Source organism: Eubalaena glacialis, chromosome 1, assembly GCF_028564815.1.
Source record: "Eubalaena glacialis isolate mEubGla1 chromosome 1, mEubGla1.1.hap2.+ XY, whole genome shotgun sequence".
Taxonomy (NCBI): Eukaryota; Metazoa; Chordata; class Mammalia; order Artiodactyla; family Balaenidae; genus Eubalaena; species Eubalaena glacialis.
This window is the reverse complement of record NC_083716.1, coordinates 65,308,124-65,335,685: the sequence shown is the minus strand read 5'-3', so window position 1 is coordinate 65,335,685 and position 27,562 is coordinate 65,308,124. Positions and strand designations below refer to the sequence as shown.

At 51.1% G+C, this 27,562-nt stretch overlaps 1 protein-coding gene across 1 annotated transcript in view; it reads left to right on the top strand.

Annotated features, from left to right (window-relative positions):
• Positions 1 to 1,389: 1,389 nt before the first annotated feature.
• The window catches only part of HK1 (hexokinase 1), a 71,022-nt gene continuing 44,849 nt past the window's right edge, over positions 1,390 to 27,562 (top strand). The window contains exons 1-2 of the mRNA XM_061181432.1: positions 1,390 to 1,595; positions 20,965 to 21,127. Of these exons, the coding sequence (XP_061037415.1) occupies positions 1,533 to 1,595; positions 20,965 to 21,127 (226 nt within the window). The 5' untranslated portion in view covers positions 1,390 to 1,532. The remainder of the gene's footprint in view (positions 1,596 to 20,964; positions 21,128 to 27,562) is intronic.

Genomic DNA, 27,562 nt, shown 5'->3' with positions numbered 1-27,562 from the left:
ATCCAGGGCTGGGGTAGAGGTTATGGGGTTGGACACTGGCCATCTCAGGGCACCATGTGTGCAGCCTTGGTTCAAGTATCATGGCCTATTTAGGCAGAGGCTACATACGACTGGGAGGACTGCAAAACCCAGGGGTGAGCACTCGTTTTGAAAACACACAGACCCAAAGTCTAATCCTGGATCTACAGCTTTCTGGTTGTACAGCAAGACACATGGCCTCAGTGAGCCTCCACATGCTTACCCGTTGAATCAGAATAGTAACCACTTCTTTGTATTTTGAGCTCATTACATGTCCTTTTGTAAGGCAGTAAAGCTCCTGGTGGTGTTTGGCACACAGAAGCAATTAATCTAAGAATCCTATGGTTGCCATCAGTCCAAGTAGCAGCACAAACACCTCTGATTCCTCACCTTCCTTCCCCCCTTTAAAGCCGAATGGTTTTCTAGGGATTCCTCCCAGCCCGGCTAACTTCCTCCGGGAAGTGAGAAAGGTGGCATCTAGGAGGGGCGCCCAAACTGTCCCCCACAGTCCAGCGAGCCGGGGTGCTCAGGGGGCCGGGGGGCATGGGGACAGGCCGGGGCCTGCAGCTCAAGTCCCGCCCAGCGGGCGTGCGCCCTTCGGGAGGGCCGGCCGAAAGAACCGGTGACTCAGGGGCGGACGCTGTGGGGCGTCGCTCTTGGTTTAGCAACACAAATCCGCCAGCCGGGGATTAGGCCTGGAGGCGCCGCAGCACGGGCGGGCCAGGGTGGGGCGGGATGTAGTGGGAGGAAGCTCCGTCGGTGAGGGCCCAGGTGGGGCTCGGCGCTCGGCCCCTTGGCCGAGCGAGAGCCGGTTAGCGTGGTGACCCGGTGCGAGGACCGCGAAGCCTCCGGGATCTCGCTTCCGCCGGCACAGCCCCCGCTCGCTTTCCACGCCCACTTCTTCGAGCCCCCCTCCGGGCGTCTCCCCTTCCACGGAACTCGCAGGGGCGAGCCCTAATTTCCAAGGAAGGGGACCGCCCCCTCTAGGCTGCCCCGTTTGGCAGCAAACCGGGCCGGGCGGTGCCTCCTCTCGCGTCCCGAGCCTCCCCGCCTGCGCCCCGCCCGAGCAGGGCGCCGCCACGCGTGACGGTGCGCGCGCGACAGAACCTCCCGCCCCTGCGCCGGCTCCCTACGTGGGGGACGTGCTGGGAGATGCCAGGCTGTGGGGGATTTCGTGGCGTCGCCCGTCCCCTTTCCGGCGCGGGGAGGAGCAGCCACCGAGCCCCCCCGGCCCTGGCCCGGCCGCGACCGCCCGGCGCTGCAGAGGCGCGCGGCAGCCAATGGGCGCCGAGGAGGTGGGCCGGCTGGAGGCTGTCACCCTCTCGGGGACGGGAGCGCGGAGACTGGGAGCGCGCGAGCCGCCGCCGCGCCCCGGGTCGTGGGGGAGGAGCGGCCGGAGGAGGAGGAGGAGGAGGAGGAGCCGCGGAGCTGCAGCCCGGGGACCACTGCTCACCCAGGCTGCGGAGGACAGACGCCGGCCCCAAGCCTGCCGCCCCAAGCCCCCGACCGCCAGCATGATCGCCGCGCAGCTCCTGGCTTATTACTTCACCGAACTGAAGGATGACCAAGTCAAAAAGGTGAGCCCCCGCCGGCGCCGCCGCCCGACGCTCTGCCCGCAACGTTGCATTCCGGTATCCGCTCGCCGCCGCAGCCGCCTCCATCCTCCCGCGCCCAGCCTCCCCCAGGCCAGCATTGGTTGGACCGCGGGGCGGTGGGGAAGCCTTCGCCCTTTGATTCTTCCCGGGATCGTATGCGTGCGTGCGTGTGTGTGTGTGTGTGTGTGTGTGTGTGTGTGTGTGTTGGGGGGTGGGGGGAGACCCCCGAGACTGGGCTGCCTGCTGCAGTGTCCTTGAAACGAGCTGTGGATGTCAAATGGGCCCCCGGGCCATGCGGGGAGGGTGACCGTGTGGCGACTGGTGGGTTGGTCCACAGGGCCTGTTTGGTACGGTCCGAGCGCCGTGGGCGGAGGAGTGATCACAGAGATGCTGGGGAGGTGAGCGCGCGGCAGGCGGGGGTGCTGGCTGGAGGCCATGTATCCCATATTTGGGGTTCCCGGTGGAGGGCGTCGGGTGCCCGGAAAAGCTGTCACCCTGGCTCTCCCAGTTGTTGCGGCTGCTCCTTAATCTGAAGACTTGGGCGACCGGCACGGCTTCCTGGAACAAGGAGAAGCGTGGAGGCCACCGGAAACTTTGCTCATAGGCCTCAGGTCTGGAGCGGCATGTCTGAATGGAATTTTTTTATCCCTCTACGTGACCGCTCTGCTCTCTTAAGCTGTAATTTCCAGCCAGCCCAGGGAGATCAAATAAGAGACTGGTCTTTTGAGTCGGATGGAGGCCTTGACATGTATGCTTGTGGCATGTGTGTAGTTGCACAAGGACACATTTCCCTACCCTGAGGTATTGCTGCCTTTAACTTCTGTCTAACATAAAATACTGTCTGCTGGCAGGTGTTAAAGGTGTATCTCTCCCTTATACCAGCTTTGGCATCAAGTTTTTGAGAAACAGCCTAAGCTGTAGGGAAAGACGCCCATTTTATCATTGCCACGCCTGACAGATCTCCTGACCCACCCACACCCAGAATGGGTGACATTATTGCTGGGATAAGCTGGGGTGGACAGCAAAGTCAACCTGACTTTGTAGTTCAAACAAAGGAGCTGTACCTACAGGTGAGAGGCAGGAGCCACAGGCCTGCAGCCACAGGATGTTCAGTGCTCTTCCTAACCACCCAAGACAGCCCCCTCCTCTGGCACAATAGGAAACGGGCCTGCTAAGGGCAGTGACCTCATCAAGGTCACCCGAGGAGTTAGAGGGAGAGCCAGGGTGGGACCCAGGTCTCCGCCTCCCTCCACTGGGAACTTGACTGAGGCTCCTCCTGGAAGTCAGCTGAGGGGGAGGTGCTGAGACAAAGGCATTGGGGATGCTGCTTGGATCCTGGGTCCTGCGCTGAGTGGGGACCAGAGTTGGGTAGTTAGGAGACAGACCTGGGAATCTGCCACGGTCCCTCATGGCTACAAGTGGCAGTGACTATGGAGTTGTCAAACCGTGGGACTCATGCTCACTCCCATGGAGCACCCTGGAGCCTCCTGACCACTGAGCTTGGGGAGCTCTGCATGTCAACATGTGCATTTCACCAGTTTTCTTCAGTGGTGCTGTGTATCCTTGATGTTCTTCCCATTTCACAGTGGGGGATTTAAGGCATAGATGAGTTCACTGCCCTCTCCCTGCACACGGTGCCCTCTGTAGCTCAAGACAGTAGATCACTGAGGTGGGGAGCCGAATGACCTTGTAAGCCTCCAGCATCCACACCCACCACATCTGTGTGGCCGCCAGGGGCCAAGCTGGGTTGAGGTTTGGACTGCCCTCAGTGGGACCTATTTTATCAGGCACGCAGTATCTAGCGTGGCCCCTTCCATTCTCACGGTGGCCTGATTCACACTCTGTCCACCAGGCTCCTGTAGGCGTCTGACTGTGTGACTTCTGAATCAATTGATCCTCAAGTCCCTCCTCTGAGATTGGCATTCTGAAATTCCCTCCCCGCCCTCCTCTGGCGTCAGAACCTTGCTGGAGGTGGGTCTTGAGGCCAAAGCTTCCACCAGATAATATTATTGGTCAAGGAGAGTCTTAAAAACAGGCTGGCTTTCTTGCACCTCATGGAGGAGTTCTCAGGCTGCTTTCTATGGGAGGAGTATGTGGATTCCTGCCAGGGGGTCACCTTGGCCTTCATGATGGGCTGTGTGACTCTGCCATCCATGACTGTGGTCCTCAGGAAGCTTCCTGGGCCTCCTGAGCACATAGTGGGCACTTGTTTTGAGGGCCTAGTCAGTTTTCCCGGCCCTGACTCGAGCAGATCCTGGGAGACCCCATTTGCTCTCCTGGGACTCAGGACTTCTTAGAGACCAGCTTTTCCTACCTACCACTTACCCTGGGACTCCAAGGTAAGTCCTCCACTTGCAGGACTCCAAGCCCTGTTCTTCCTGCGGGAACTGGGCCCTACCTGCAACCTGATGAGGACCCAGTGAAGACAGCCCCCACCCCGCCGCACCTGCCAGCGTGGGCAGCCATGGTGATTCAGCCCTCCAGCCCTAGGTGGCCTCTGGAGCTCTGGAGACAGCTCTGGCATCCCGCACTAATCCTCATCCATCTACTTGCCCTCTAGCCTGGGTGTAGGAAGAGGGAAGATGGTGATGTTGCCAGGAGAGGTTTGTGGGATTGCTCAGGATACAAAAGTGATCATGAAAGGGTATCATTTCTCTCCCCATTGCCTATGAGACACATCAGTAATTCAGCCTCATAAATATATCCTGGGTTGAAATGGGCCAAGCATCTGGCTTCTCAGCCTGGAGTCCCATTTTCCAGACTGCACCTGCATAGTGTTGGATGATGGGGTGCGGTGAAAAGGGTGTCGTGGCATTAGACTGAAGTTAAGTATAAAACATAGATTTCCCTTTTACTCTTCTAGTGCTTTTAGGAGGAAAAGGATGCACATGTGTGCTTGTGAAAGATTCCGTTCATCAGAATACCAGACATCTGTTAATTCTGCAGCTAGAGCCTGGGTCTTTTGACCTCCAAGTAACTTTTAACATGCCTCTCATTTTGCCTGCTTCCTCCACTTGGGTTAGCCATTAAGAGCTCGAAGGAGGGTAAAGGATTACGTAGTGCTCTGTTCCTTTAGGAAAGGAAGATGGGTCCAGCAAGGTCAGAACTTGGCCTCTAAAGAAAAACTAGACGTCCTTTTCTCCAGGGTTGACAGATGGTGAGCAAATGCCAGTGGATTTTCTCTGGGAGGGATCCCCATGACCCTAAGGAATCCCCATAAGCAGGTGAGCAACAGGTGTGATTTGTCCAATGGCTGAACCCAGAGTCCTCGAGTGGTTGGCTCAGGAAGGCAGAGGAGAGTATGCTTAGCAGTTAAAGGGCTACCAAGTTCTTTTTCCTTGGAGCCCATGTATTCCAGCGGCAAAAGCAAGCATTTAAAAAATGCCCATTTCCTTATTGCTCAGGGGTGAGAGAGACGAGAGTTAGAAAATTATGAAAACTATCTCATGCACCTTTTGATCTGGTGTTATACAAGCATCCAGTACAAGCCTCACTCCCTGGGGAATCTTCATTTCATAATCCCTGTCCCCTCTACCTTGGATGTTCCTTGGAGTTCTCCCCCTAAGAAAATGCCCAGCACTTCATTTGGTTTGATAATTTGGGATTGTAGTGAGGGAATAAACTGGGAAAGTGGGTGGGTATGCAGGACTTTCACATCTGGCCATGCTGCGCTGTCCTCCCACACTCCTCCTGTTTTCTGGAGAAGGCATGGGCAGCTTTCTCCTAAAAGGACTGATTTGTCTCCATGTGTGTCTGCAGTCAGGGGTTCCTGCCTGATAGAATTAGCCACTGGAGTCAGCTCTGAACATGCCTGAGGAGGCCCTGGAGGAGATGCTGGATAGAGAGACATCCATAGCTCTGTGTCCAGGAAGCAGTCGTGGCTAGACTGCAGGCACCTGCTTATTGATTTGAGGCCCTTTAGAATCAAATCCGATCATGGGAACTCAGTCATTTCTTCAGAAAATGTTTGAGTCCTTTATTATGTGCAGAGTATTGTGCTAGGATGGGGTGATGACTATAAACCTGGTAGAAATAGTCCCTATTCTCATGGAGTATAAATAATTATTTGCTGTCTTATGATAAGTGCAGAACAGAGAATGCTGTGAGAGCTATAGGGGCCAGTGGTCGGATCTTGGGTGGGAAATCACTAGCCTAAGAGTTGCTTAAAGCCAGCCTGTAAGGAATTCTCTGGTGGTCCAGTGGTTAGGACTTGGCACTTTCACTGCCAAGGGCCCGGGTTCGATCCCTGGTTGAGGAACTAAGATCCCACAAGCTGTGCAGCACGGCCGAAAAAAAAAGAAAAAAAATCAGGCTCTAAATGTACAAATGGAAATATTATGCTTAGAAACTTCGTAAGGGAGAGTCGAATAGATAGTTACCAAAATGTAGCTTTGCTTTCTCTTTTTTTTTAATGGGTTGTTATCGCTGAGCATCCCAAGACATCTTCTGGGTGCCATGTCAGATATCAATTGTGTGTGTAGCTATATGTGTGCATATATGTATATATGTCTGTCTATACCTAACAATACACATGGACACACTAACATGCATGTGTGTATGTGTATGCTTTCATCTGATCTTTCAGAAACCTGAGTGATGATGTCATGACAGGAAGTATTATCCTTGAGCTCCCAGGGCAGCTCCCTCCCCCTCGCAGCTCCTCCCCTGGACATCCTGCTGCCTTGTGTGCTGTGGACAGAAGGCAGAGATTTTATTCCCCATTTAGAAACAGGGACTGACTGGAGGCCCAGAGGAGATGAGTGACTCTCAAGGTCTCAGAAAGTCTGGAATGGGATCCAGAGGGCCATTCTTGCTCCCCCTGCTTCTTTCCTTTAGGAGAAAAACCCATCTTTGTTGATTTGAATAATTTAACTTGGAATCTGTATTTTAATTCTCTCCCCCGCAAGTCAATACATATGAGTTAATTTTTTATTATGAAATATTCGAGGTGTGTAAAAAATATTGAAGTTAACATAACAAACACTTGTGTATCCACTCCTCAGCTTGCGAGGTAACAGACACAATTACAATTATATTACAGACATGACTGAAACCCCTTCTATGCCCGTCTTCACGTCACATTCATTTCTCCTCCCAGAAGTGACCTACCTCTGTCCTGAATTTGGTGTTTATCATTTCCTGCATGTTTTAATATTTTTATTACATATCATGTATCTATGAACAGTATGTAGTGTTACTTTATATGGCTTTAACCTTTTGTAAATGGTGTTATTCTGTTTGTATCCTTGCTTTTTTTTAAGCTCAACATTGTATATTTGACATTCTTCCATGTTGATCTGTATACCTCTGTTTCATCAATTTAAACTGCCGTATGCCCTTACATTGTGTGAATACACCAAACTAATTTATCTAATCTTTTGGTAGGCCTTTGAGTTTCTCATTTTTCAAATTACAGACAGTGCCACCGTGATCCTTCTGTACACACGTAAGTTGCTCTAGGCTGTGTTTCTAGGGCTGAAATTGCTCGGTGGAGGAGTGAGTGCATCTTCCCACTTTTAAGATTTTGCCAAATTGCCTCCGTGGTCATGTCAGGTCCCAGTCCAGTCAGAAGTTTGTACAGGTTCATATGGTTCCACAGCCAACGCTTGGTTATAGTAAAACCTTTAAATTTTTTAATAGGTAATTTTGAAAGAAACTGTTTCTTCCCAGCCATTTCCATTCACATACAACATTTGAGCTTGGCTTAAAATTAGCCGTTTCCTAGTTTACCTTATGAAGGGGAGCCCTTGCTGCCGAGTATTACTGAGTGAGGTTGACAGCTCACTGTGAGCAGTGCCCACCCCATTGGCTGTTAGCACGGTGCCCAGGTGGCCGGGTAGGGCGTACAGAGACAGGCTTGTGAGGGCGCTCTGTGTCCCCTTGTGCTCTAGCATGAATCCGTTAAACTTTTCTGGGAATTAAAACAAACAAGTGTGCTTTTGCCTGCACACACTCTCTTCCTGGGTGGATCTGACTGGGGCAGGGCTGGCTTATCTGTCCCCTAAACGTTCCTCTATTACAGAAAGCTCAAGCCGGCAGCCTCTCTCAGACTATCTTCCGTAAAAGGAGAGGGTGGGGCTTCCCTGGTGGCACAGTGGTTGAGAATCTGCCTGCCAATGCAGCGGACACGGGTTCGAGCCCTGGTCCGGGAAGATCCCGCATGCCGTGGAGCCAAAGGGCCCGTGAGCCACAATTACTGAGCCTGCGCGTCTGGAGCCTGTGCTCCGCAACAAGAGAGGCCGCGATAGTGAGAGGCCCGCGCACCGCAATGAAGAGTGGCCCCTGCTTGCCACAACTAGAGAAAGCCCTCGCACAGAAACGAAGATCCAACACAGCCATAAATAAATAAATAAATAAATAAATAAATAAAATTAAAAAAAAAATAAATTAAATAAACACAGTATTTCCTTAAAAAAAAAAAAGGAGAGGGTGGCTGTGGGCCACCTGGCCCCCCCTCCCCCGGCACACTGCAGTGTGAAGTCTGCAGCCCAGCCCTTTGCAAATGCATTTTCTCCTCCCTGGGGAGGCAGAAAATGTCAGATCACGTTCATCTGATTGCATGCTTGGTTACAGGCTCGCAGACCCCCGAGGCCTTGAGGGGGCCTTGGAGGGAAGGGTGCACTGAATGCCTACTAGGGGCCTCTCTTTCCTAAAATGGGTCTTATTTAATCATCAATAGTAACAATACTAATCGAACCCAACATATATAATGCCTCTCACATTTGCTGCACCAAAGGCATTACATCTTCAGAGGTCCCCCGTGAGGTGGGTACTCTTATGATCGCCACTTTTGGATGAGGACCCTGAGGCTCAAATATAAACAGAAGAGCCAGCATTCAGATGCATTAAGTCTGCTGGCAGAGCCCCTGCTTTTTTTTTTTTTTAATTGAGATATAAGTCACATACCATAAAACTTACCATTTAAAAAAATTTTTTTTAATAAATTCATTTATCTTTGGCTGCATTGGGTCTTTGTTGCTGCACACGGGCTTTCTCTAGTTGTGGTGAGTGGAGGCTACTCTTCGTTGTGGTGCATGGGCTTCTCCTTGCAGTGGCTTCTCTTGTTGTGGAGCACGGGCTCTAGGCACGTGGGCTTCAGTAGTTGTGGCACGCGGGCTCAGTAGTTGTGGCTCGTGGGCTCTAGAGTGCAGGCTCAGTAGCTGTGGTACACAGGCTTAGTTGCTCTGTGGCATGTGTGATCTTCCCGGACCAGGGCTCGAACCCGTGTCCCCTGCATTGGCAGGCAGATTCTTAACCACTGCGCCACCAGGGAAGCCCAACTTACCATTTTAAAGAGTGCAAGTCTGTGGTGTCTAGTACGTTCACAAGGTTGTACAACCATCACCACCATCTATTTCCAGAACATTTTCATGACCCCCAAAAGAAACCCCATACCCATTAAGCAGTCACTCCCCATTGCTCCCTCCACCCTGGTATCTACTAATCTACTTTCTTTTTTTTAATGGATTTGCTTCTTCTGGACGTTTCATATGAATGGAATTATATAATGTGTGACCTTTGTGTCTGGTTTCTTTCACTTAGCATGTTTTCAATGTTCATTCATACTATAACATGTATGAGTACTTCAGTTCTTTTTATTAGTGAATAATATTGAGTTGTGTCTATATACCATATTTTGTTTATGCATTTGTTAGTTGAGGGACATTTGGGTTGTTTCCACTTTGCGGCTGTTATGATAATGCTGATGTGAACAGTTTTCCCTGTGTGGACATGTGCTTTCATTTCTCTTGGGTATGTGTGTAGGAGTGGAATTGCTGGGAGAGCCCCTGCTTCTGTCCACCTGAGGAAGGCATCATCTCCATTTAGAAATGAGGAAACTGAGGCCCCCACGTAGTGAAGTGACTTGCTGACCACACAGCTCATGAGTGATAGGGACAGAAACACTACCAGGTCCTCTGACTCAGAAACCCATGTTCTTTCCACCATAACACATCCAACTCTGATTTTGCTGTTGAGGGAAACAGATTCAAGGAAGGAAAGAGCCAGGGCCAGGGCAGAGCTGGGCACAAGACCCTCCAAACTCCCCCGATTCCCATTCCCCTCCCTCCCCCTCCTCCCCCTCCTCCCCCTCCTCCCCCTCCTCCCCCTCCTCCCCCTCCTCCCCCTCCTCCCCCTCCTCCCCCTCCTCCCCCTCCTCCCCCTCCTCCCCCTCCTCCCCATCCTCTCCATCCTCCCCAGCACCAGCACACTGGTTTGTGCCTGCCACCCCCAACCCTCCATCCCTCCACCCACAAGCTGCTCAGTGTTGACCAACTCCCTCCACTTGGGCAGGAAATTGACCCAATAAAGTCTTTTACAGTGAATGTTAGGGATTTTCTCTGGTTTTCAAATTTTTCTCTGTACCCTTTTCATTTGTCCCCTTCCCTCCATCCTGTTTGCAATTAAAAGAGGACACTTGGGGAGGCCAGTGCTTACCCTGCAAGACCTCCCCATGCTCCCTATAAGGCATTATTATTCTAGCTTTCTCTCCTAGCCTCTGCCTGGCCCTACTGTAAGCAGCTGATTTCCTTGATTGATTGACGCGTGGGGTTTGCCTTCAGCCTTGTTATTCAGTCTGATCTCATTTCTCTAATGTCCCCTGGTGCCTTCCGGGACCCTTTCTGGGTGGGTGGGGTGAGTCGAGTTGGAAACTGCAGGCCATCCTTGTAACAAAGATACCAACTCACATTTGCAAAGTTCTGTTCCACTTTCAAAATACTTTTACATGCTTGATTTAGTGAAGTCCTTCTGGTAAGCTTGGGTGTAGGTGTTTCTTTCTGCATCTTACATGAGGGGCGGGCAAGCTTCAGGAAGTGGAAGTGATGTGATCTTTGGTGGCCAGAGAACAGAGGGCTGGGATGAAGACACAGGTCTGTCTGACACTAGTAGGCAGCTCTCACTGGGTATGCAGATCCAGGACTTCGGTCCAGGGCTTCAGGTTTCCAAAGCAGTGCATTGCAGTGGGCTCCCAGCAGAAATCATCACCCAAGGCGATGATGATGGGGATGTGATTGGAGTGCTAGAGCCCTGCTGTCCACAACAGTAGCCACCAGCCACGTGTGGCTCTTGAGCACTTGAAATGTAGCAAGTCTGGTTTGAGATGTGCTGTTGAACATAAAATACAGGATTTTGAAGACTCTGTATGACAAAGATATATAAAATCGCTCATTGATCATTTAAAAAATAATTACATGTGGGAATAATATTTTGGATATATTGGGTTAAATGTTATTAAAATTAATTTCACCTGTTTTTTAAAAAAATCTGGCTACTAGAGAATTTTAAATTACATATGTGGCTTGCATTGTATTCCTGCTGGAAACACTCTACTAGACAGGGAATTTTATGGCTCAGAAGTTCAGGCAGAGGCACTCTGCATTTAAAGCAGTGGGTTCCTGTGGTCCTTGGGCCTCAGTTTCCTCATCTATAAAGCCAGGAGCCTGGAATCCTTTATCTCTCAAGGATCCCTCTAGCTTGAGCAGTGTTGTTAGGAGGACATCAAGCTCTCTGGGGCTCAGTTTCCTTATCTGTCAGATGGGGTAAATGATTCCTACTTCACTATCTGCCCATTTATCAAATCAGAGAATGGATATGGAAACCCTTGGAAAGCGTACTGAACTGTACAAATGTCAGATGTTATCATCGTTGTTCACCCAGAACACACCTGTAGGCACCTGCAGAGGCATGGTGGGGGAGTGCAGCTTCCTGGATAACAGAGGGTAGGCGGCCAGAGCCCTGAGCCAGGGCAGGGATCCTGGGTACCATTCTGCTTTGCCACCATGGGATTCTGAAAAACCTGTGTTCTGAGGAATCCATGGTGTCATGGAGCTCCTGTGCCCACCATATATGAAGACAAGAGGGCAGTTTTCATTGTTGCTTTTTTACTGATGGAAAAACCCAGAGATGGAAGTGACTTGCCCAAGGTTATAGAAGGAATCTGTATAGCTGGAGGAGGCCTGAAGTCCTTCACTCTCCAGCCCAGTCTGCTCCCATCACTGCAGTATTTGCGAGCCATGACTCTGGGGTCTGGTTGTCTCATAGTGAAAGCAGAGTTGTCCGTACTTTGGACCCTCTCTTCCCTCTCGTCTGGAGGCACCTGACACATTGGGAACTGTGAGTCTGGTGCCTGGCCCTGCCCAAGCCATTGACCACGAGGCCCAGGATGACGCCTGTTGTTCTTGCCCCGCCACATTCCAGGGCTGTTCTGTTCCCCTTGAGGGACTGGGTACCTCCTTTATTTTTAGCTACTTCCGTGTGACAGCTTTGTTCTCATCTGGGCAAGGGCTTGGTCTCTCACCAGCAGAAAGTGCCTCTTAGCAGGAGCCAAGGTCACCAGGAGGACCTTGGGCATGACCTCACGGCCTTCTGCGGTCCTCCTGGCAAGAGGAATCTGGGGAAGCAGGGAAGGAGCACCAGGGTAGGGGTCTGAAGCCAGAGCCACCCTGGGTGCTGGATGCTCGGGCCTTTCGCTTGGCTTCACGGCCCCGGGTTCCTCCCGTGTGAAACAGGGCTGATAACGCCCACCCTGCCAGTGTGCCGCTTGGATCAGGGCAGGTGGGAGTGCCCAGCAGGGGGCCCGTCCTTGCTGACTGTTACATCTCAGCTCCCAAAACCTCAGTTTCCTCATCAAGAATGGGGATCCCGTTTTCCTCCTGATTTGCTGTGATTAAACAGAAGTGTTGTATGAACAGTCCATGGTGCTTAATAGGTGCTCCGTCCACGCTCACTGCAATGGAACTAACAGTTCAGAAGCATCAATTAAATGATAGATAAGGCACCGAGAGCTGTGTCTGAATTTTGAAAAAGGGACTGGGGAAAGGAAACCTCCCCTTATAGTGTTTCAACGTGCTGAAGGGACCCCTGATGCTTTGGGGATATTCGCACACACAGCTTTCACTGAGACGCCTCTAAAGTGGAATTTATTTTCCCAAACGCATTTCCTCTTTCAGATATTCCACAGTCTCTGGGAGCCTTGAAGAGTGGAGACTCCTGATTATCTGTAGAGCGTTTATATGACCCCTTGGGCCTTGAGGTGCAGATGTTGTGAGGCGAAGCGGGAGTCTGAGAGCGCCTGGAACTCTCCATCGCTCAGGGAGGGGCTGTTGGCTCCACGCAGGTCGCCCTGAGGCTGAAGTGAGGGGCTGGTGCTGGAGAAGGGCTGGGTCATTCAGGGAACAGGAGGCTCTGGCCTTATCTGAGCCAGCAGACCCTTCCGAGAAGACCTCCCGGGCCAGGCGTCTCCAGAGGCCTTCCTGCCCTCCCGGAGAGCAGCCACCTGAGGGGGTGGGGACACAAGGAACCTGGAAGCATGGCCCCTGCACCCCTGGCACTCACGGTCTAGCTGGAGGCGTGCACCATGCACGTGTTGCTGCGGCGCGGGCAGATTGCTCCTACGTAGCACGAGGGCTGAGGGGATGCCGAGGAGAGCGGCAGCTGGTGCTGGGCGGGCGGATCATGGTACCCCCTTCGGAGGAGGTGGGTGTGGAGTGTAGTGCAGAGAGGCAGTTACAGGCCAAGCCAGCCGAGTAATAGAGGTGGATCTGCGGGGAAGGACCGTCGGGGGTGCAGAAGGCAGGAGGGTGCTGGGAGCAGATGATCCTGGTAGGGAACCCGCAGGGTCCAAAATGTCTCTCCTTGTGACCAGCGCCCTCTCTGCTCAGGTACCAGCTGCCAAAAGCAGGATAGAAAGGTAGGTTCCTTGGGGCCGACACCCTTGGCAGTGAGGTGGGGCTGGGCAGGCAGGAAGAGGGTTGGACCTGCAGGAGGAGGGCTTGGGATGGCACCCACCATGGCGGAGAGTCCCATCGGGCCAGGACCTTGGGGCTTGCTATGGCCTTTGAACTTCCTTCCCAGGATTGTGTGAAAGGGGAAATGAGCAGTTCAGATCCCTGGTAGCTGCTGGAGGCTGAACAAGGCTTCCAAAATAATCAGGCTGGAGCAGCGTGCTTTCTGCAAGGCAAGGGAGCCGTGCTGCTCCTGCAGTGGATGGAGCTGTGGCATTAATGCCACCATGTTCCCACGTCTCGCTGCTCTTGGAAGCCCTGGGCCTGGGTTCGCCCTGGCCTGAGCAAGAAACGTACTGAGGAAGGACCACAGGACCAGGAACTTGGTGTCTACTCCGGTTTTCTTGCTGACCAGCGGTCAGTCGACCTTGGCCAGTTGACCTTGGCCATTCAAATAACCTCTCTAGTCTCTAATTTTTCCTTAGGGCATTGAATGTGATGGCACCTGCCCTGCTTCTCTGGACAGGATAGTTTAAGGACCAGCATGTGAATGTGCTGTGCAAAGTAGAGAGGCCTTCATAGGTCAAAGTCAGGTGAACACACCCACATTACAGAGGGAAAGACTGAGGTGCCTGCAGGATGGCAAAGCTGGAGTCTGACGCAGGTGTTTGTACTGCCCAGTGCATGCCCCATCATTGAGCCAGGCAGGGTCCTGAGAAAATCTAAGTATGGCTGTTAGTGTGAGTCTTAGAGGCAGTTCCCTGAGGAAATAGAGGAGGAGTTAAGGTTTCAAGGGAGAAACTGTTTATAATATGATCCAATTTTTTGTAAAATGAGATACAAAAAAACCCAAGCCCTGTATGTATGAATGTTTGTTTAGGTAGGAAAACTGTCCTAGAACATAAAGCTCTTTTAGCAGGGATTTCTCTGGGGAGATTGAGGGAAGAACTCAGACTTTTTACTTTTGTGCATTTAGGTATTGTTCGAATTTTTTTAATAATGAGTGTATATTACTTATTGTTACTATAATGTACTGTTATTTTTTTTTTTAAGTAATAAAACAATCCAAATGTTTCAGAGGACTTTTGTGAGAATCTTTTATTTGCTATGGTTTCAGGCAAATGACCACCTACCTTTAGTTTTCTTTTCTACAAAATGGGTCAGCAATATTTGGTAATCAATGCATTTCTCTAGGTATTTAGGTAAAAGGAATTAGGGATATGTGATTATGAGTTAGACAGGGGAGTGAGGGAGATGGATTCCCTTTCCGTCATTTCGATGGAAGTGTGGGAAGAGTTCTTGGCACATAATTAAAATTCTCCGAATAGATCTCTGAGGAGAAAGTATAATTATCCTCATTTAAAAGTGAGGAAATCAGGACTCAGAGAGGTTAAGTAACTTGTCCAAAGTCACACAGCTAATAAATGGCAGGTCCTAGATTTGAACCCAGTTCTCTTCATCCATAGCCCTGTGTTCTTCCCATCATGTAAGAAAGGACCAAAATGAGGGGTTAGAAGACCTGGAATGTAGATCCAGCTGCCACTTATAAACGATGTGACTTTGTGTGAGTCATGGGTCTCAGTTTCCTCGACTACAGGATGGAGATAACGATATCTCTCCCGCCTACTTTGCTGGGTTTCTGTGCCGATATCTCTCCCGCCTACTTTGCTGGGTTTCTGTGCCGGGAGAAGGGGAACTAACATATTAGGCACCGCTTCATGCCAGGCCCCTGGCATCCATGAGCTCATTGCTTCTCTTTGTATGCCGTCCAGGTGGGATAATGTATGTGAAAGTTGTGTGTATAAATAGCAGAGCCCTCTGCACACGTGAGCTCTTATTAAAATAATATTAATCCCCCTGGACCCGTTTGTTCCTGAGTCAGTCTCCTTAAGAAAGAGAAGTGAATCTGATGTTGAAATCTCTGCCCTGCCCTTAAGCAAGAGCCCTTCTTAACGCTTCACTGCCAGCTCCCCAATTTCCTTTGCAAGTAAAATGTCTCACTTGGAACGTTCACTTCATAGGCCTGTGCTGATCAACTTCAGTCACACCTGTTGCTCTGCCTCGTTCTTGATCCTCACGGAAGAACGGACGAGAGAGGGAGTGAAAATTTTCCATGGCTATTCCCCCTCCCACAGGGGGTCAGAGTGCCCGGGTCACCAGTGGTTACGGAGCCTCCTGCCATGACCAGCCTGTCTACTTGGGCATGTCCAGTCTTGAATTGGTTTTTTCATACGTGTCTGTTGGGAGCAGGAGGTGGGGCTGGGGTCGGGCACAGAAATGTTTGAGGTTAGACCAGTGCGGGGTCACTGGGCTCTTCCACTGGCCGGACAGCTCTGGGCCAGCGGGGCTTGGTGAGGTTGCGTTCTCTTCTGACATCTCCTCCTGCCTCTGCTGTGTTCCTGCTTCTGGAGCCGATGAGAGCTTCCAGGCCCTCTTGGTCCGCAGGAAGGACAGCCCAGGACCAATATTTGCACAGTAGTAGGGCACCAGTGCCTGCCCTGTGCAGCAGCCTTGGCTCCCACCCTCGGGAGAAGGGCTCTTCCCCTGGTTGGGGGGAGGGGTGGTGGTGGTGAAAGATGCCCTGGGGGCTGGACAGGGGCCTCGTCAGTCTGAGCCGAGAGTCTGCAGGACCCAGCTCGCCATGTGGTGTCTGGGACCCTGGCACCTCCCCCATTTCCTTCCCAGTCTGACCGAGTCCTGAATGCTTGTGTCAGACACCATGTGTGAAAGTGAGCCCAGGGGGTTCCTATCACAGACTCCTGGAAGCCTCTGTCTCTGTCTGTGACAGACATCCTATGACAGATGTTCCAAAGGCTTGCAGCTTAAAGCCCACCAGAAGAGGTGCTGTGCCCTCCTGTCACCAAAATGTAGGGCTGGGGGTTGGAGGCACAGGTGGGATTCTTTGGGCACCAGCGTTTGGCCAGAGCAGCAAAGTTTGAGGCAGCGTCCTAAGAGAAGAGCAAGGATTGTGGAAATGTGAGAGGGAGAGAGAGAGAGGGGAGAGGAAAAGATCTGGAGTTGCTATTGAGAGGGGACGGAAGGAAATAGAAATGCCGAAAGGACCACAGACTTTGGCCAAACCTCCCAAAGCCCGAAGTTGTCCTTCTCCGGCCCTGCATCCCTCCTCCATCTCTCCCCCATCTCTCCCCTCCTGGGCTTCTGGGCCAACCTTCTATAAGAAAAGCAGCTCTTATACTGGGGTTCTTGCAGAGTTCTGGAGCAAATGGGCAGGAGGACACCCTTCCTTTCTACCCCCTTCCACCCACCACCCTTTCCCAGCTTCTTTCCCAGGTGGACAGGGGCAGCCCAGCCAGCTGCGAGGCAGGGCTAGTCTGAATAAGAGGAAAGAGGCCCCTTGTTCAGTGAGGTGCTGGGCACTCTGGGCCCCTGGGAGTATTCTGCAAATGTCTCTTGTTCCAGCGCTTCCTGGGCTGCTTAAAGGGCCACAGTCCAGATGGTGTGGATCTGCTGAGCCCTGCACCAGGTGTCTGCCTGGCTGGGCAGCGTTGGGGGGTACCTGCAGCCCAGCCCCAGGATCTATGCCGTTCAAAGGCCCCTCCTGAGCTCCTGAGGATCGGGAGGGGTGCCCCTTGGCTTATTCTCATGCACTTGAGATCCAGGAGGCTTCAAAGTCAGTTCCAGCTCTGCCCTAAGCTGTACCCTCTTTCTGGCCCCAATTTCCACATCTCTTCTGAGAGGAGTTGTACCACGTGATGATTCATGAACCTGAACCAGAGGGGGAAAGCCCTCCTTCCTTCTACGCTGGGGGGCCAGCTCGTCTTCTATATCCCCAGCCTGTTTTCTCGTTTGAGCTTCTTGCCTCTATTCGGGTGTGACTGGCTGTCCTAATAACGTCTGGCTTCCGGGCTCACTGTCCCTGTGCTGAGCTGCGCCTTGAGTTAGGAGGCAGGCTGGCTGTGGAGCCCTGCTTCTTCTAGAAGTTTCTCCCTGTCCAGCTGGGAAATCTCAGCAGCTTTGCTTGGACCTGATCTCCACACGGTAGGGGGACTGGCCTTCTCCAAGGGATGGGGACGGTTGTAGGGAGAGTGTTAGACTCTCAGGTATGAGACCTGACTCCCTGGCTGTGTGCTTCGAACTAATCACTTAGCTTCTTGGAGCCTCAGTTTTTACAACTGTAGAATGGGGATTAAGAATGTCCCCCTGGGACTTCCCTGGTGGTGCAGTGGTTAAGAATCCACCTGCCAATGCAGGGGACATGGGTTCGACCCCTGGTCTGGGAAGATCCCACATGCCGCGGAGCAGCTAAGCCCGTGCGCCACACCTACTGAGCCTGCGCTCTAGAGCCCACGAGCCACAACTACTGAAGCCCGTGCGCCTAGAGCCCATGCTCCGCAGCAAGAGAAGCCACTGCAATGAGAAGCCCGTGCGCCGCAACTAGAGAAAGCCTGCGTGCAGCAACGAAGACCCAACGCAGCCAAAAATAAATAAATAAATAAATAAATTTAAAAAAGAAAAAAAAGAATGTCCCCCTGACAGGGTCGTTTTGAAGGTTAAATGACATATTGGATGTGAAAGCACTTGATATACGGTAAACCTTGATGTAATTATAAAGTATTATTCTAGCATCCGGCATTCATTGAATTCCTCTTTTGTGCCAGGCAACTGGGTAGTTCCAAAGGTCTCTTCCGTCTTTCCTTTCCTGGGGAACTCACATGTTATCGGAGGAGATAGGCAGGTCAATAGACAGATAATCGTGATGTAAGGTGAGGAGCGTGGTAGTGGAAACATGTCCAAATGCCAGAGCAACGCCGTGACTGTTACTGCTCTGCTCCTGTTCGCCCGTCCCCTCCCCAGCGCACAGCTTGAGCTTCCTGAAACACGTCTCACTGTTGAACACTCAGTAGAGTCACATTTAGAGTCTAAATTTGTTCAGCCAGTGGATAAGACCCTGCAGGCTTAGCTCCGGGCAGTCTTTCCAGTTGCTTCACTTCTTGCAGTGTGTGCTCCATCATCCCGCAGACCACCCTCCCTCCCTCACCTTTGGCCTTCACACATGCTCTTGTTTGTGCCTGGACGCACTCTCTGACATCACCCCTCCCAGTAGCCTTCTCCAGTTTGTGCTTAGTAGCCCCCGTGTGCTTCTGTGGCCTCTCGTGCACGTGTGACTGCCTCTCCCGACCAGCACGTGGGCGTGGTGACAGCAAGGGCTGCTGATCAGCGCTGCCAGCCTTGGGGGTAGAACAGAGCATGTCTTCTCCTAGGGCTGTGTTCTGGCCATTTCTCTTTCAGCTCTCGGCGGTTTCCGATTGCCCTTCTCTGCATTGCTTTCTCCCGAAGGGGAAAGGAAAAGGTAGTTGCGGTAGAAGAGATGCGGGTGGGGGCAGGGTTGTCTCTGGCCACAGAGGACACTGGGAGACTTCTGCCAGTGCCCTGATTGTCCCTGAGACAGGAGACAGGCAGGGCCTGGGGGAGCACGAGGCATGGAGTCCAGAGCGAGAAGGCTGCCCAGGACCAAAATATGCAGAAATGACTCTGTGTCCTTGAGTCGGACGTTTCCAGCCACCCTGAAAAGTAAGCATGAGATGCCATTCTCAGAAGCAAATCACGTCAAAGGTCTTTTCATCCGCATTGGGTCATAAATCTGTCTGTCCATCTGCCAGAAACTTGCCGTGTGTGAGCCTGCTTGTGAGACACCGGGAGGTCAAGGTGAATGGAACAGACACTGTCCAGGTGACAGGCGTAGAAAGTGATGATCCAGGCTGGACCGTGCAGAGAGATCAGTGCTGAGGGAGGCGTTATCTGCACCCCGAGGGTCTCGACGTCTGCAGGAGGGGTGACATTTAATTTGAACCTTGAAGGGGAGGTGAGCTTTGAGTAGCTGGGAAGAGAAGGAAGGGCATTTCAACAGGAGAGCCAGGCAACTCCCAGGAATGGTAGAGGTGGTTTGGCTGGTGTTCAGAGAGCCCGGAGCCACACCTGCAGAGTGTAGGTGCCTCCAGTGTGGGAGGCTTTGCAAGGTTTTGAGCAGGGGAGTGAAGTGACCAGGGTCCCAGTTTAAGAAGGTGAAATGTGTGGGGCTTCCCTGGTGGTGCAGTGGTTAAGAGTCCACCTGCCAGTGCAGGGGACACGGGTTCGAGCCCTGGTCCGGGAAGATCCCACATGCCGCGGAGCAACTAAGCCCGTGCGCCACAACTACTGAGCCTGTGCTCTAGAGCCCGTGAGCCACAACTATTGAGCCCGCGAGCCACAACTACTGAGCCTGCGAGCCACAACTACTAAAGCCTGCGCGCCTAGAGCCCGTGCTCCGTGACAAGAGAAGCCACCGCAATGAGAAGCCCGTGCACCACAACGAAGAGTAGCCCCCGCTCGCCGCAACTAGAGAAAGCCCGCGCTCAGCAACAAAGACCCAATGCAGCCATAAATAAATAAATAAATAAATAAATTTATAAATTTATAAAGAAAGAAAAAAGAAAAAAAAAGAAGGTGAAACGTGGCCGTGGTGTAGAGGATGGGTTGGAAGGGAGAGAAATTGAAGATTGAAAACCATTACACTGAATATGCATGAGGCCTCAGGAATCCAGGCACATGGTTATCAGAGCTTCCTAAGGCAGGGAGTGGCAGAAAGAATGAATGGTGAGACAGAGAGACTCCAGTGAACTCCACAGGGTCAGGCGCCATGAGGACAGATGTCTAACCGAGAGCCAGACATGTAGTAGGTGCCCAGTAAACAGAGAGAGTCAGCGGGAAGATACTATGAAGAACAACAAATGACAACAACGGGGCCTGAGGTTAGGAGCCCAGGATCCTTGAGCAGAGTGGGGAGCCCAGGAAGAGGAGCGGGTTGGTTTAGTCCTGTTGGGTCGGGAGCAGTCTGATCAGGAAGTGTGGGCACATGGGCCCTGGCACACGGGCGTGGGAACTTGGGCTGTCCCATACCTGCTGGGGGTAGTGAGGTTAAGGTCTCTGTGCTCTGGGCCTGCAGCCCCACGTCCTGAAGGGCTCCAGCCCTTCGTCCACCATTTCCACCTACCTAGAAGTCGTGCCCAAGGAAACCCACCAGCACCACTGCCTCACAATGCTAATAATAGCTAATGTTTACTGAGCACTTTCTGTGTTCTAAGTGCTTCTCTGTCTCCTTTGATCTTACAACATTCTGTGAGTTACGTTCTATTTATCATCTCAGTTTTTCAGTTGAGGAAACTGAAGTTCACACAGCTGGTGAGTGATGCAGCTTGGATTTGAACCCCAGGTAGATGGCTCTGGAGCCCTTGTTCTGTGGCACTGCCATCCATGTGAGGATGAGCCAGCCACCTCTCACAGAGGGAAGGAGTCATGTGGAGGCTTAAAGTACCTTTGGCACATACCTGGGGATTGAAGGGCAGCTTCCATGTAATATTCAAGGATTGGAAGGGACCTTGGAGGTGTCTGGTTCATTTTACAGGGGGGGAACCGGGGCTCAGAGCATTTGCAAGCGTGCTCTGGGTGACATGGTTGATCGCAGTTGAATGATGGGCCAACATGGGTGTCCCAGTGCCCACGGGAGCTGGATTGTCTTAGGCAGGCGGGAACCTCACGCTGCCTGCCCTGTCCTACCTCAGCCAGACCTGAGCTGAAACGACCTTCCTCAGCCTTGGCCTCACTTTCTTTCCTTCTCATCCTTCTTCCAGATCGACAAATATCTCTATGCCATGCGGCTCTCTGATGAAACTCTGTTAGATATCATGGCTCGTTTCAAAAAGGAGATGAAGAATGGCCTCTCCCGGGATTTTAATCCGACAGCCACAGTCAAGATGTTGCCAACGTTTGTAAGGTCCATTCCTGATGGTTCAGGTGAGTCTCTCACCCAGAGATTGGGCTCTGAGGGCTGAAAGCTCTGTGAAGCCACCCTTCCAACTTACATTCATTTGTTTGTTCATTCATCTTTCATTCATTTACTCATTCATTCACCATTCCATCCATCTGTTCTCCCATCCATCCATTCATCTATCCATCCATCAATCCAATGTATGTCCATTGAGATCCTACCATGTGCTAGGGGATACCATGGTTGGACCATGCTGACCTGCCTTCATCGGCCTGACTGTCTAGTGACTTATGGTAAGAAAGTGTAGCGTTTATGGATCTTACAGATGCTGTGTGAGTTACTCTTATGTCTTCAGAACATGAATGGCTCCAGAACAGATGAAGAGTTCATGTTAGGAGAATCTCTCCATCAGGGCACCAAGGCCTCCTTTTAGTACCCCAGTTAAGTAGCGATCCTAGCGGCCAGGTGGGTCTCAGACCCAGGGGGGAGACTCAAGTCCACATTTGTACAAATTTCATAGATGCTAAGTCAAGGTAGCCCCTCAAGCAGAGAAATGGTGAGAGGAGTAGGACTGGAAAAAAAAAATTATCCTGTTGGTCTGCATCGTGTGGCTCATGCCCCACAGTGGGGATCTGGGGGCTCCCTGAGGATTGTCAGTACCCCCTCCCCAGGGAGTGGCCTCAGCCCCTGCTCTTGGCAGAGTGGAGGCTGGGAGGGCACAGCCTGGCCTTGGCCTGCTCAGTGGAGGTCGTTCTGTCTGGCTGACCCAGGGGTGGGTGCTGTGCCTGCCCCAGCTTAGCGCACGCACAGGAATCCTGCTCTGAGCCGTGTTCTGTGCTCTAGGCTGGGGTTCGCCTGCTTTGTGAGAGGGAGGGAGAGAGATCATGAAAGTCAGGTTTCTCTTAGGGTTGTGAGTACATAGCCTGAAAGTACGGCCCTTACAACACTCCTGCTGTTGTGTTTCTTCCCTACTCTGGGGACTAGTTTAAAGCTGCGATTTGGGGCATCTGATATGGAGCCGACAAAATGGACATCAGGAAAACTGCAGCTGTTGCGGCTGATGTTTATGAAAGGTGGGCGAGTGCACGGCTTGTTGGAGGACTGGCTGCAGTGGAAAGGTCCTGCTGTGCCTGCAGCCGGCCTTTAAAGTCCTGAACAAGATTGGGACACCTAGGAAGGGCATGTGCTCTGTTTGCCCTGTGGCCACAGGTGGGGTTTACTTCATGCACACACACTGGTACTTACATCTCTGATGTTTCTTGACTCTTTAAAATCTACTCCACTTTTATCCTTTTGTTTTCCTTGAGGTCTTGGTGACCAGCAGTTTAGGTTTTTTTTTTTTATGACTGCTGAAGAGATTCTAGCCATCAGAGTGACCAGACCGTGGTGTCCCCTGGGTTTTGTTCTGATGCCTCTGGCTTTGTAATTCGCTCCTGCTTTTTCCCAGCCCCGAATGGCATCCACATCCAGGAGCATTTGTGCCTTTACAGGGTTAGCTGAGTTCTGTAGGAGAGGTGTGGCCGTGCCTGCTGTCAGCTGAGAAAAGAGGAAGGGGAGGCGAGGTGGGGTGGGCAGCCCCCCAGGGCCCCTTCTCTGGCTTTGCTTGGAGAGCTCAGAAGGATGCCTTATGCCTGGGGGGCACCTGATCCTGTGTGACTGGCCCAGGGCTGGCACATCCCATGAGAGATGCCTTCTCTTTCATCCTGAACGCGGCTTGCAAGCCAGCTCCCCTTCCCAGGACCATGTGTCAGCAGGAGGTGCCCTCCCTCACTCTTTCACACACCATTCCCAGGGTTGAGGGTCTCAAAGTGTGATCCACATACACAAATGGCTAGTAATCTAGCCATTTGTCCCCATTAGTTACTCTTTAAAACAGGGCCCAAAACTCATCCTCATTTGGGAAAGACAACATTCTGCAGCCCCCTCTTAGAGATTCAAAGCAGACACCAACCTATTAAAGGCCCTGAGCAGTCCTGCAGGAGAGAAACCTGTTTAACCCGGCTACCTGCCTTTTCCCCAAACCTGTTTGATCTTTCCCCCAGCATCTATTACTATATTTCATCTATTTTGAGACACCTTTTTGTTTGAGTCCTCTGAAATCAGCAATGCATTGTACAATAGTTGCATCTTTAAGTTATTATTGGCAGTATTTTTTTCTCTTTTCGTATTACATAAAATAATGATGTGTCTGCAGTCAGTGGTATCTTAAATGTGATGACATATGTGGTAATTTGCCCATGTTGGGAAACACTGTCCTAGGGTTTGTGAAACTGGAGCCAGCAGCCTGGGCCCCATGCCTCCTTCTGAGCCTTTCTTATCTCCGGCGTAGGTGGGGCCAAATGTTTAGGGCCTCTTGGGAGCCCAGAACAGTGCTGAGAACAGAAAGAAGAGGAGGGGGAGGGGGAGGGGGGAGGAGCAGGAGGAGGAACCAAAGCCCTGAACCACAAGGACCCACCCTCCTATGCATGAGGCCCTGGGCCCCTCAGCCTTCCCCTACCCTGCCCACCTCTGTGCTCCTTGGTGACTGTTTCTTCTACCCTGCATTAGTTTCCCACGCTGCTGTAACAAAGTACCACGAACTGGGTAGCTTTAAATCAGAGTGAATTATCTCACAGTTCTGGAAGCTAGAAGTCCAAAATCAAGGTGTCAGCAGGGCCACGCTCCTTCTGAGACACTGGGTTGAATCTTTCCTTGCCTTTTGCTAGCTTCTGGTGGTGGCTGTCAATCCTTGGCATTCCTTAGCTTGTAGTAGCATCTCTCCAATCTCTGTCTCTATTGTCACATGGCATTTTCCTCTTATAAGAATACCAGTCAGATTAGGACCCACACTCATGACCTCCTCTTAACTTGATTACATCTGCAAAGACCCTATTTCCTAATAAGGCCACATTTACAGGTACCCAGAGTTAGGACTTCCACATATCTTTTGGGGGGGGCCACTGTGCAACCTGTAATACACCCTATACTTCTTCTCCCTATGACTGTTCCTAATATTCATGGGTGGGCTCAGGTCATGTGCCCAGGGGCCCACACTCCCCTTGGAATGGTCGCTACAGCCCCACACAGACATTGACATTGATACCAAGGCCTTGGATCCCTGACCCCAGTCCGGCCCCTGCCCCTTTGTGATGGAAGTGCCGCCAACCAGGAGGTCCCCTGGGGTAGCTGGAATGTAGGCCTCCTTCATAGTAAACCGTGGTGCTAGTCCCTTTTCGCAATGTTAATTACTGCTTCAACTGTATAATTAGTCAGCGACAGAATTAGTGGTAATCCCAAACCACCAAAGGATAACTTGGACTCACCGAGGTTGACAGATGCCCCTGCCCATCAAGTGGTGATGTGACTTCCAAGTCAGAGGGAGAAACAAACCTTTCCTTTCCCGTTGACCTTGACCCTCATGACTGGACTCAGAGTTTTGAAACTCTACTGATTTTTCGGAAATGTTATCAGCCCATTTTTATTAATTTTCTTCCCCTTTTGACGATTTTTATGGGCAGTGGTTTTTCTTTAATTGCTCTCCAGTAATCTACACGCTAGGTTTAAAAAAAAAACAAACAAACCCTAAAGTGGCTTTTAGCTGCTGCATATCCTTTCTGGAGTGGGAAAGGTATGAATAATATATAAAGAAGAAAGATATTGAAGCCTTTTTACTCTGATGACTTGGCTAAACAGAAACCCCTCTTCAGAGCTGCCCATTCGGGGATAGGTGCCTAGCTGCGTCCAGCCTCCCTCAGAAGGCCTGGCCAACACTTTGTCTCACTTGTGAAACCTCCCCTCTTTTCTCCTCTTGTCATTTATCACTCAGGATATTGTATCCATAAATACCAATTAGATCATAAGCTTCTCAAGGGTAAATTGAGTTGAACATTTCCTTGTTTCTGTGTCATGGTTCCTAGCAGGCTCTTTGCTCAAAGGTTAAGTTAAAAATGTTTGATTTGCAGTGTGGTCACAGTTAAATTCTGGGGGCTTAAAATATACTACTTTCCAGCCAAAGGAAGGAAAATATTTCCTTTTTCCACGGCATTTGGGCTGGTCACTTACCTTTCTCTGCCTGTTTCCTTATCTGGGAAGGTGGTTGGATTGTCTCAGAAATTCTCTCCATCCATGAAATCTCCTGAATGTCTAGCGTTCTGGGTGGGTTTCTGACGAGGGTGTAAACTCTCATCAACTAGCTGGATTTCAGACAGGAGGGAAGGCTTTGTGTCTCATGTACAGAATTAATTCATGGAGCAGAGCAAAGGTAGGCATTTCATGAAAGCAGAGTTTTTGTTTGCCCTGTATTCCAGCGCAGGTCTGGACTCAAGAGAGACATCTGTCCCCGTGTTTGTTTTCCATTATTTGCTGGTAATAATGGTTGTCATTAGAAAGTGGAGAGTTGCCGGGGGCCCTTCAGATGTTTTGTTTAATGAGCCTTCTCTAGAAGAGCAGTTCTTCTGGCTTCAGTGGAAATGGGAAATGTGGGATGAAGTCTCAGCAGCGGCCGGCAGGAAGGTTGAGGCCAAAGATTTGAAGAGGAAGTTAGAGGGAAGCCAACTGCTGCAAAAAGAAGCTGAACTTGAATTTAAAGGAAAAAATAAAATAAAATAGAAACCCAGAACACTGGATTCATCTCTGGCTCTGCTGCTTATTATCTCTGCGACCTTGGAGAAGTCACTTAACTCTCTAAGCCTCCGTTTCCTCATCTGTAAAATAGGTGTGACGGTCCTGCCCTGCCTGCCTTACAAGGCTGTCAAGAGGATCAGATGACAGTGCTTTGGAAACTGCAAACCACCTTGAGAGTTACAGGGGGTCATTGTTCTCCTGATCATCATTGTAACTTAATAACCGACTTTGTAAGAATTCTTTGGGAGGCCCCTTCCCAGCTGATGCAGCCAGTCAAAGGACCCCCACCCATCAGACCTAAATGTGTAGGTCTAGCCCTGGAGGAAAGAGTCAGAGCTTTTCAGAATTCACTGGCATCCCTGTGATGTTACAGGGGGAGGAGGCAGGAAAAAGGGGGAAGCAGAGGCAGGCTGTCTCATCCCCACCCCAATATCCCCACATAATGTGGACGAGCCCATAGGCTGCAGCTCTGGTGCCTCTGCAGCAGGGTGACTGGACACCACAGCTCTGAATGGGGGAACCAACTGACATAAAGGGGAGGACAGATCCTTTATGGAAGGCAAGTTGGTATTTGGGGGACTCATTGCCTAATAAAGAATATTGAACCCAGAAGCCTCTGGTTGTAGCTGAAAGAAATCTAACTCAAAGTTGTATAAGCAAGAAAGGGAATTCTAGGTTCACATAACTGGGAAATGGAGTTGTAAGTTGGCTTCTGTTGACAGGGACTCATCTGTCTCTTATTCTTTCAGTCTTTATGTCGGCTTCATTCGTAGGCCACCTCTCCCTTATGGTGGCAGAGACAGCCCTGGCAGCCCTAGCTGACACCTCACCTAAGAACTAGAGGTCCCAGAGGTGGTCTTGGAGAGGGTAATGATTGGCTGACGTGGATCACTTGCCCATCCTGAACCAATCATGATGTCCAAAGTGGGGGACTCTGGGTGCTCTTGGGTCACACATTGGTTCCCCTGGAGCTGGAGTGGGTGGTCAGCCCCACCCCCAACTCAGGTGAAAACCAGGAAGGGTAGTTATCTAAACAGATGCTAGACAGCAAACAAAGCTTACTGGAAATCTTGCTGCCCTTTCCAGAAGTTGTTCCTTGGTGTCCTTTGCCTGGCAGAGGATAGGACTGAACAGACCATGCATTTAACCCAGGTAGTTCTTATCAAACTAGCAGCAAACACATACTGATTTGCAGGACTCAGTACTGGGGGAGGGAAGTAAGCATGTTAAATTGCCCTGGCCTTCAAATTGCTTATCATCCAACTGAGGAATGTAAGACATATATACATAAAAAATTAGAAGCATCCCAGTATTTGCAAGTACATGAGTGACTAAGGAAAGGGAAGGGCCCTGGCCTTGCCACAGGCGTGACTATGAGCAAGTCATTCACCTGGTTTGGTTGGAGCTTCCTTATCCATAAACCGAGAAGGTAGGTTAATATTTGTCTCGCATTTCCTGAGGTGCAAATGTGATTTACAGAAGAGATGCCAACTGCCATTTCTTTTAGCAATCACAGACACACCCTGGAATCAGGGTCACTGCTCAGGGAAAGATCAGGAACTGCGCTGGGCTTAACAGTGACCTCTTGTAAAATGCCTTCAGGGAAAGGCCCCCCTCAAACCCATCAACTCCCACTAGCAGGTGTGTGGAGTATGCAGTATTTAACATTGTCCTGACATCTTAAGGCCGCCTTTCTGGGCTCCTTCTCTGACCCTAACTCCTTGGAACCCTACTGACCTGTGTTTGTGTTAAAAAAAAAAAAAAAAAAAAAAAAAAGGAGCAGTGGAGAGCTGGGGTGGGACAGGGGTCTTGCAGAGCTGCAGAAGTGTGGGCCAGCCGCATGCACCCTAAGGCCAGGT